This window comes from Halichondria panicea, chromosome 12 (assembly GCF_963675165.1).
Source record: "Halichondria panicea chromosome 12, odHalPani1.1, whole genome shotgun sequence".
NCBI classification, from domain to species: domain Eukaryota; kingdom Metazoa; phylum Porifera; class Demospongiae; order Suberitida; family Halichondriidae; genus Halichondria; species Halichondria panicea.
The window spans coordinates 435,976-445,392 of record NC_087388.1 but is presented as its reverse complement, the minus strand read 5'-3'; the positions used below and the strand labels follow the sequence as shown (position 1 = coordinate 445,392).

Below are 9,417 nucleotides of genomic sequence, written 5' to 3'. Positions count from 1 at the left end.
AGTCAACCAGATCTATGTGTTAGCAACCATGGACTAGTACACTTATTATTTTGATAAGGGGAGTTTGGGAAAAGAACAGCAAACAATATAATTCATAGCAGCAGTACTTTTAAAGCATCCACAGATGAAATGAAAACAACGATAATAATTAAGATGCTTAAAAAGATGCTCAAAAAGAAAAGAAAAATCAACAATCTGAAACGTTATTGTTAAAATGATGGAACAGAGTTTTTGGTTGTAGAGTTAGTTTTACAGTTTGAAGAATGCCAGGGTCTTGTGGTTGCATACGATGAGTGCTGGGTTATAGCCCTTCCCTCCCATTGTATCAGTGTAGCAGACCAGAGGGGGTGGGTACTGGTCATCATCACCTATACATGGAGGAAGTTCGTCAGGAGTGATGGTTCGTAGCAGCTGTCCATCTCCAACTGACCACACTCTCACACATTTGTCACTGCCAGCTGTGTGTGTGTGTGTGTGTGTGTGTATGTGTGTGTGGGTGGGTGGATGTGTGTGGGTGGGTGTGTGGATGTGTGTACGCATACGAGAGGAGCTGGTTAAGTGGGCCATGGTGGATTGTGTTCTCAATCTCGCTTATAACTTTTAAAGGCTCAGCTAGTACTTACATAATTAATGCGCTATATACGTACACTGCTTTTATAACCCGTTAAAAATGTCATGCAGCTACCAATTTTACAATCAATTCACTCCAATGAAAATGAATCATGGCTCCTCTTTACCTGCAAATAGGTACTTCTCGTCTTTGTCGACCAGCTGACTCGTGCATGGTTGGTAGTTGTTGACGTGACCTTTGTACTGGAGCACCTTTCTTCCCATCCTCACATCCCATAGACTCAACTATAGGAGAGCATTGTCAAGGAAGAATGAATTACCCTGGGCAATCTTAATACAATCATACCGTAGCATACCAATCATACCGTAGCAAACTTCCCCTGTTGCTCTAAAAGGTATAAACTATTAAAATGGTAGGTTGGTAGGTACTGTATGCACTAACTATTACATCAGTTGGTCTTAATTATAAGCCCCGTTTACACGACGCCTTTAATCCGGATTCAACCCGGATTAAAGGCGTCGTGTAAACGGGGCTATAGTCTTACTAGCTCACAAACCTTTGAGTTGAAGGCACTTGAGATGATGTAGTTGCTATCCTTGAGAGGCTGGATGGCCGTCACACTAGAGAACACTTTGCCTTCTTCACGCTCCTTTAGTTTGACAAAACGATGAGATTGATCATTTTGTATTTCCCAGCCGTAAATAACTCCACTTTTAGTACCAGCAAACAACTTCTTACCCTAATTAATAGTGAAAAAATACATAATGAGAATGACTTCGGCTAGTGATGAAGCATAAGTATTATACCTCAGCAGCAAAAGCCAGAGATTGAATAGCAGAATGGACATGTTTAGGTATAGGGCAACAAATTTGTCGTGACTTGGCTCCATATAAGCACGTCATCATTTTTCCTTTAGCTGTCGTTTGACGATAAAATACAGCAACAGAACCACGTTCGTTTCCCACTGCGTACACAAAGTCCGTATCCATATTGTAGGGCGAAATGCACAGAGCACAATGTTTAGACTCAAATAAAATGACCTCTAACATTTCGTGAAGAAATCCACCAAGAAATCCGTCAGCGGATATACTGATGAGACAATAAAAGCATAGCAAACAATGATTGTAGTATAATTATCTTTGAGTACCGTTGATCTCCCAGCCCATCTGGTAGTATCTCATAGTCAAGTTTGAATTTGTATGCATCAGCGCCCTGTAATTTTCAGTAAAATTAATAAGCAACATCTGCATGACTATAACCGAGAGTTCGTTATAAGAAAAAGAGTATCTAACGAAGCCTTGCCTTACATCAGATGTATTCGGAAAATAACGTGATTTACTGTCTGAAACGCGTGATCAGGCAATATTTACGGCTGCCTCAAGGCAAGTGGCGGCTCCAGACGCTCTGATTGGTCAGTTACCAAACAGGAAGTCACGTTACTTTTCGATGCAAGGTAATGCTTTGTTTAATACTCTAGCTCTCTCTTTTATTGTGGACTCCTCCTATAACTTACCCAATTAAAACCAACACAATGGCGCTCTTTCCACGTATCATAGAAAACTGGCTTTTCAGAATTTCCCAGACAGCCACAATAAACCTTATATTTTTCATCATAAGCGTTTGATGAACCGAGTACAACGATATTACCAGCTTTGTTAACCTAAATAGAAAAGCAGCAAAAATATTAGCAATTTGTGATTTTGGAATGTGCTAAAAAACTTGATACCTCTAACTGGTTTGCTCTTGTTATATTAGCGGGTACTTTGGCTGTATCAGCAAGTTGCAAGGACCTCATCGAATTTTTAAAAAGACACCTACAAAATAGAACAATGCCATGTAACTTAAATATTCAATTCTCATAGTCTTCTTTCATTCACCTCTGATAATAAACATCACTCAAGGCAAGCTGCCTTTTCTGAACCAAGTGATATAGAGACATGTCATGTGACGGCTTTGATGTCGGAGTATAAACTGTTTGAGGTTTGGAGGATGGAATGATTTTGTTGAATGTGGGTAGTTTGGCAAAATGACGAGGGGGTAGTTTGTAGTATCTTTTGGTTGTCTCGTCATAGCAATAGCCAGGGATGTCACACTCTGTGTGTGTGTGTGTGTGTGGGTGTGTGTGTGTGTGTGTGTGTGTGTGTGGTGTGTAGGTGTGTGTGTGCGTGTAGGTGGGTGTGTGTGTGGGTGTGAGTGTGCGTGTGTGTGTGTGTGTGGGTGTGCGGGATGTGTGTGCGTGTGAGAGCAAAATATATCAATTGTCTTGCAGAAAATAATCAAAATGCAATGGAGGTATAGATCTATATGAGGCAATGCAACTCTCACTTCTTACAGAGAAGTGTGATCTGTGCAAGGGGCTGGGTACGAGACTAGCTACTGTACAATTAAGTCACGTACCTCTAGATGTGGATGGAGTAGCCATCTCTTTGTATACTTTGGCCATGCATAGATAATATATTACAGTAATGATCTATGTGGGCCATGTGTATATTTATGACTTTAATACTACTTTGTATGACGATCTTTACCCATTTCAATTCTTACACATGTCAACATCATTTTGTGCAAATAATGCCTGTCTACAACAAATAATTGAATACTAACTACAACAACTAATTAATAACTGTTCTGTATGTCCACAAACAATACAATAAAGAAACGAAACATTTAGTCTTTAGTTAGCCCTTTTCTTCCTCTGAGGAAACATGGACGCCGGTAGTAGTGTTCCAAACGGGACATCCCACAATTTGGACGATATCCCATAACCTGTAGGTGTAGGAAGAACACAACTAATTAATGAACTGGAAACTCTTAGTAATGATGGAGAATGTACAGCTGTCAGGCGTTAATTGTTAAATTGCATGCATGATGAGGTTTGTCATAATGATTAGGTGGAGCGGAGGATTAACTGAGAATAAGTACTAGTTGTTGCTATACCAGGGATGTGCCCACACTGGTCGGTGGTGGTGGCTGGTACTAACCACCTCTAGACAAAAATAACCACCACTAGGGCTTATCATATAACAGAGGCAAATGTGAGTGTTATATTAGCCACATTCTGGGCACGTACAGCAGAGTGCATGATCACAGCCCAAGACTACAGTTACCTAGACCAAAGAAAGCCCAGCCCAAGACTACAGTTACCTAGACCAAAGAAAGCCCAGCCCAAGACTACAGTTACCTAGACCAAAGAAAGCCCAGCCCAAGACTACAGTTACCTAGACCAAAGAAAGCCCAGCCCAAGACTACAGTTACCTAGACCAAAGAAAGCCCAGCCCAAGACTACAGTTACCTAGACCAAAGAAAGAGACCAGCTCAAGACTACAGTTACCTAGACCAAAGAAAGCCCAGCCCAAGACTACATACAGTACTTATAAAATTACACTTACCTAGACCAGGGTTGACGTAGTGGTGAGCCACATGGTAGGACTTGAGATCACTTAGGTAGCCCCCAGCTGAAGGGCTGCCATAGTGAAGGTAATAGTGCATCATATCATAGAACAGGTAGCCAATGAGACCACCGGCTAGCAGGAGACGCATTTGGTTGAGATCACAAGGAAGGATGTGAGCAAGAGGAAGGTAAACGACGACAGCTATAGCCGCAGCTGGTAACGGAGGGAACACAAGTCTCATTGAGTCAAACGGAACCTGAGAAAATAGAACAGGGCACTAATTTGTTATTAAATTGCTCAACACTCACTACATACAAGTACTGTGCTTTGAAGCTCAATGAAGTTTTTAGCAAATAGAAACACAAAGTTTTTGAAACAGCTATAAAATTATAGCTTACCGTATATCTTCTAATTTATCGGACAGCAAAAAATAATTATTTTGAAAATTGTCCGGGTATAATTGGAACAGACTTTTATAGAGCATGCGAAGTGTCCGGAATAATTAGAACAAGCAAGCAGCTGCATGCGAGCTAGCTAAGTTTAATAGAACAGGGTACGACTGAATAGTTGCACTAGCTATCTAAAACTAGCTACTCAAAGGCTATCTAACTGCAGCACTCTAAGTCTTACTTGCCGTCTATGAATGGTAACTCAACTTTTCAAGGTATTGTCCGGATATTTAGAACAAATGTAATATTAAAGTACTGGAGTGTCCGTTGTATTAGAACAACGAAAATTGCCCAAAAGAGTGTCCGGGTAATTAGAAGTGTCCGATAAATTAGAAGATATACGGTACATGCGTACATGCACCACTCTATCAAATGTCTTATGCAAATCGTTAACACTTAGTTCTTGCATTTTTGCAACGAAGATAATATGTATGGCCAGTACTGCAAATACGTGTACAAATAATGGCATGATAAAAAGAGCTTATGTTCACAAGATGGCCAGTAAATGAAATAAATAGCTAGTACTTAGATAGTATAGGCTAACAGTGGTAGAGGCTCTTTATCATGTATTGTATTGTATTGTATTGCATATTCACGGCATGTGCTCACCTTGTGATGCTGTCCGTGTATTGTGAAGTGGAATGGCAACAGAATCTTGCTAGCTAGTCCAGTGTAAGGCACTCGCAGATGAAACACAAATCGATGTAGAGAATACTCGATAAATGTCCACAGCAAAATCCCCAACGGTAAAAATATCAAATCGAGTAGTCCTGGTGCCGGAGCTGGGGACAAAGTGGGCACGTATGTTGGCGCAGCTGTTAGGGCCAGCCAGCAGATATAGAGTATGGAAGGTACCCATACTAACGGGACAAGCCACCATGGGCTTTTAGAGAAGAACTCCACGAAGTCTGAGTTGAAGAGTCTTAACTTCCGATTGACGGGCGAGTGCACCCACTCTTCATAATGCTCCCCGATCTGGGCCACTTGAGGGAAGATAGGTTTTGACCAGTCTACCAAATCCTGCAATGGTTAAGAGTTATATTAACAATAGCCGTTGTCCACTATATCAGATTTTAGGGAGTAAATGTCTGAAGGGCGAGGGAGGCCAATGTGATGGTTTACACAGCATTATGAAGTCACCAGCAGATTATCAGAAGTAGGAATTTACAAATTAGATTGTGGCAACACAGTCTACTCTATCTATTAATCAAGAGTTACTCTTGCCACCATTATAAGGTTACTAATTTTTGCCAAACTGGTGCACCGTATTACTAGAATGTTTTGCGAGCATCAAACATATGCAAGCTTTGCGATGGTTGATCAATTCGCAACAATAAAATCCTAAATTATTACTAGTAAATACACACGATCCTGCCAGAACGCAATAGTTGGATAGCAAAGGGTCAAATTTTCTGCTGATTTGGTTCATTTGCAAAGGTTTTTCACCCGCAAAATATTCTAGTAATACGGTAAATAAAATTTATTTTACAACTCACATCCTCTCTCCACTTCTTTCTGTTCACAGGTCCACCATTGATTGCTCCTCCATTATGATGCTGTGGAGGGTGGTGCACATGTGACTGCATACATGCATCATTCATTGTCATAGCAATTAATTAATCACAAGGGCAGACAATAATTTCAATTTGTCATAAGATTTGTCACAGTTCTAGACAGAGGAGGTCCGACATGCGTGCACGAATCACTACAAGTTCAGTGCATATGATGTCATTGCGGTCAGGTGATAACATCCAAGCCACAATACACTGAACTTGTAGTGATTTGTGCACGCATGGTCGGACCTCTTCTGAGTTCTAGATATGACCTGCACAATACTGTTACGTGTACATGTATGTGGTTTAGACTGCAAACACTGTCTGTGTAGACATTACATAATCTGAGAAATGTAGGTCAAGGTACCCTGAATTAGTAAGAGTTAACCACCTCTTAGTTTGGGAGCCCTGAGAATCTTTTTTAGCCTGTATTACTATTTATAATGAAGTTAGACGGTCAAATCATAAACATAAAACTACAGATACCATAATTATAGCGGGTACATTTCTAGGGTATAATTTTTGCGGTTTTCACTGATTAATATCGCATGCATGCATGCATGCTGCAAAAAGGCTGCTATTCCGCAAAAACCTTTCTAACGATGTTTCCGTGAAAGTTTTTACCCTAGAAATATACCCGCTAAATGAAATAAGGTCAATCTAAAATGAAATTGTAGCTTCACACTCTTCCTACCTAATTATCTAAAAGCACTTGTATGCTGCATTGTTGTGGTACTTTAATAATGAAATTCATCGATGCCGTGGTAAGTCTACAATGATAATCATAGTAATGAAAATGAGATAATTTTCTCTTGCTTGCAAATTTTATGCAGCAGCCCAGAACAACGGGAAACTACAGTCTCATTTGGAGTGGCCTAAAGAAGTTCTGCATAAACCCAAGTCCCAAATCAACCACTGAAATCAGGGAGGGACACCTTAATTAAAAAACGGTCGCTCAGCGGTTCATAAAAGCTGGTTCCGTAAGTACTATACACAGTCATGCAGTCATGCTCACCAGTTGCCCGTCAGTTAGCTCTCCAATATAATAGTCCTCTAGCACTTCGTATGCAGGCCCAGTGTGCTGATGGGAGCTCTCATCCTTCATTATGGTACTCACATCGTGGCCCAGATGATCCTTGAGTATCTCCAGGCCCCCAGGGTGCGTATCCAGGAAGGGGGTGATATCAAACACTCTAGAATCCACAATGACCCAGGCATCGTCTGTCCTGTGATGGTGACCAACTTCGTCAATTGAATAGTACTGGGTCTTACTCATTTTGCACTGTGTGGAGAAATATATAATAAATGTCGTTGTTCTAGAATGATTTTTACAAACTAAGATCTAGCAATAAATCATGACTTATGCACTCCAAAATCAGTAACTATATAATTTACAAGGTATGATTATGTTTTAGCTTTAGAGCTAGCTAAAACTATGGCTTTTTCGAAAATGCATTGAAATCCTTCAGCTTGCCTTTTCATATGGTTAGCAGCTACTCTTTCCAATTCTCCCAGCACGCTGACAACGCCGTGTATTGTATTAATATTGTAGGCAGTAGAAGCTCAGGAGAGGAGACTTTGAGCGGAGAGCTAGAGGTCAACCATAGATACTATTGTAGGGCTAGGGGTCAATCAACAATGATGTGGGCGCTCGATATGCGATGGTATTCATAGCTGCCAGGGGGTATGGCGCAATATTAGTGCCAATCATATTTGTATCTAGGGGGTACTCTTTTTGAGTACCCCCTAGATACAATTTTGGCACTAATATTGCGCCATAAGGGATGCAGTTACGTATACGTGTGGTGATAACGTCAGAGATCAGAAAAGAGCCCAAAAATGGCGTCAGGGAGCTATGTAGGTAAGACAACATGGACAAAGATGATACACACAGTGCTGTATTGGTGTATACTAGCTTAGCTCTATAACTAAGCAGTCTAAGAAACTACATGTTAGAAGTTGTACAATTACCATACTAACACTGTTTGTAACCGAGATTTACCATTTATCCGCCCCGTGTGTGTGTGTGTGTGTATTGCCATTTTTGTACAGTTCCGAGGAATTTCCGTCTCTTGGAGGAATTGGAGGATGGTCAGAAAGGTGGCGGAGACGGTACCATGAGCTGGGGGTTAGAGAATGACGATGACATGTCTCTCACATGCTGGAATGCTATGATCATTGGACCCCCCAGGGTGAGGGCGTGTGATGTCATGTGATGTCATATGACATCATCTCATTTTTGCTCTTGATCACTGATTTAATGTGTAACTGTCTGTTTGATAGTCCACACACACACACACACACACTCACACACTCACACACACACACACACAGTGCGCATTTGACGGCAGAATATATAGCTTACGAGTGGAGTGTGGTTCTAATTATCCGAACGTGGCCCCCAAGGTGTGGTTTGTTACCAGGGTCAACCTTCAGGGAGTCAACTCAAGCACTGGAGAGGTCAGCTCAATACTGTCCGTATAGCGGGTGATTTTTGTATTGTAGAGCAATTGAAATGACTACCGCAATAGGTTCAACGTCACTACCTGAGCTGTATGTATGTTTAAAATAGGATTCCACCCTGGGCCTTTCATACAATATACATGTAGATCATTTGTGCAAAAACCCATCCGAAAATTATATACAGTATATTTACGGTATAATTTTGGCCGAATTGTTGTGTTTTGTTTTTGCTATAAAATGGAGGTGTCGCTATGATAATATGAAAGCTATTTTGACAGTCCCAAACCCTCCAGTTATTTAGCTTGTAGTATGCTGTACTTTTTGCACTGATGACTATTACCTACTTATTAATTTGTTGCTTTCATGAAGGTGGATCCACGAACGGTCGGTGTGCTAGCCAAGTGGCAGAAGAGCTACACCATTAAGATACTTCTATCAGAACTCAAGAGGTGAGCCACTACTGAATAGCTAATGGTTTTGGGTAGCTATCTTATATATACGCATACGCATGTTCTTTATTGAAGTTTTCCTTCAGGATAAATGGTCCCAATATCTTAGGGATGGTTGATACTTTACTGAACCCCCTAAGGCTAACCCTAACCACTGTTTAGAGCACCTGTGTCTCCAGTTACAGTATATACATACACACAGATGTTACTACAATTAGATGTAGTGCGTACATCACATCGTCATAGAAGCATGTCTATCTGTATACACGTGTCGTGATATTCTCTATTAAATGTTTTCACAGATTAATGACTGCTAAGGAGAATGCAAAGTTGCCTCAACCGCCAGAGGGATTAAATTTTAGCCACTGACTTAATTTGGAGCTGATTTATATAATTCTGTAATAATTATATACTCAGCTGATCCCCTAGTCATATATATATTTAAGCGAGCATTTTTCACAATGAATAATTTTATAGTTATAAATCCTAGTAATTGTGTGGTGTTAAAATTATTAATTATATGAGTCATGCGTATTATAA

General features: G+C 40.5%; 3 protein-coding genes across 4 annotated transcripts; 1 reads left to right on the top strand and 2 right to left on the bottom strand.

Annotated features, from left to right (window-relative positions):
• Window positions 1-64: 64 nt before the first annotated feature.
• On the bottom strand, window positions 65-3,057 carry LOC135344863 (uncharacterized). Of its 2 annotated transcripts, XM_064542151.1 has the most exons (9): window positions 2,969-3,057; window positions 2,449-2,665; window positions 2,298-2,385; window positions 2,085-2,231; window positions 1,719-1,783; window positions 1,378-1,660; window positions 1,128-1,310; window positions 738-855; window positions 66-458 (listed from the first exon to the last, which is right to left on the bottom strand). In XM_064542151.1, the coding sequence occupies exons 1-9, from the start codon at window positions 3,012-3,014 to the stop codon at window positions 250-252; spliced, it is 1,356 nt and encodes a 451-aa protein (XP_064398221.1). In that variant the 5' UTR covers window positions 3,015-3,057; the 3' UTR covers window positions 66-249. The 2 variants fall into 2 exon arrangements, with proteins under 2 accessions (XP_064398222.1, XP_064398221.1); XM_064542152.1 differs by lacking the exon at window positions 2,085-2,231 and having other exon boundaries at window positions 65-458.
• Window positions 3,058-3,108: 51 nt separating this feature from the next.
• Window positions 3,109-7,247, bottom strand: LOC135344871 (fatty acid 2-hydroxylase-like). Its single transcript, XM_064542163.1, has 5 exons — window positions 6,981-7,247; window positions 5,909-5,968; window positions 5,022-5,432; window positions 3,961-4,219; window positions 3,109-3,337 (listed from the first exon to the last, which is right to left on the bottom strand). Exons 1-5 carry the CDS (start codon window positions 7,239-7,241, stop codon window positions 3,246-3,248), a joined length of 1,083 nt encoding a protein of 360 aa, XP_064398233.1. The 5' UTR covers window positions 7,242-7,247; the 3' UTR covers window positions 3,109-3,245.
• Window positions 7,248-7,733: 486 nt separating this feature from the next.
• On the top strand, window positions 7,734-9,401 carry LOC135344842 (ubiquitin-conjugating enzyme E2 variant 2-like). The gene is made up of 5 exons (XM_064542127.1): window positions 7,734-7,826; window positions 8,018-8,157; window positions 8,300-8,425; window positions 8,798-8,877; window positions 9,180-9,401. The coding sequence occupies exons 1-5, from the start codon at window positions 7,805-7,807 to the stop codon at window positions 9,244-9,246; spliced, it is 435 nt and encodes a 144-aa protein (XP_064398197.1). The 5' UTR covers window positions 7,734-7,804; the 3' UTR covers window positions 9,247-9,401.
• Window positions 9,402-9,417: the final 16 nt, after the last annotated feature.

What these genes read in the sequence shown, in the direction of transcription:
- LOC135344863 (XM_064542151.1), bottom strand. Translation starts at nt 3,014, where the DNA reads ATGGCCAAAGTATACAAAGAGATGGCTACTCCATCCACATCTAGAG. An exon ending in TACTCCATCCACATCTAGAG is followed by an intron (nt 2,666 to 2,968) that starts GTACGTGACTTA and finishes ACACACACACAG; the next exon opens with AGTGTGACATCCCTGGCTAT. An exon ending in GATGGGCTGGGAGATCAACG is followed by an intron (nt 1,661 to 1,718) that starts GTACTCAAAGAT and finishes TTGTCTCATCAG; the next exon opens with TATATCCGCTGACGGATTTC.
- LOC135344842 (XM_064542127.1), top strand. Translation starts at nt 7,805, where the DNA reads ATGGCGTCAGGGAGCTATGTAG. An exon ending in TGATCATTGGACCCCCCAGG is followed by an intron (nt 8,158 to 8,299) that starts GTGAGGGCGTGT and finishes ACACACACACAG; the next exon opens with TGCGCATTTGACGGCAGAAT. An exon ending in CTTCTATCAGAACTCAAGAG is followed by an intron (nt 8,878 to 9,179) that starts GTGAGCCACTAC and finishes ATGTTTTCACAG; the next exon opens with ATTAATGACTGCTAAGGAGA.
- LOC135344871 (XM_064542163.1), bottom strand. Translation starts at nt 7,241, where the DNA reads ATGAGTAAGACCCAGTACTATTCAATTGACGAAGTTGGTCACCATCAC. An exon ending in AGCTAACTGACGGGCAACTG is followed by an intron (nt 5,969 to 6,980) that starts GTGAGCATGACT and finishes CACCCTCCACAG; the next exon opens with CATCATAATGGAGGAGCAAT. An exon ending in TACACGGACAGCATCACAAG is followed by an intron (nt 4,220 to 5,021) that starts GTGAGCACATGC and finishes CTATTTTCTCAG; the next exon opens with GTTCCGTTTGACTCAATGAG.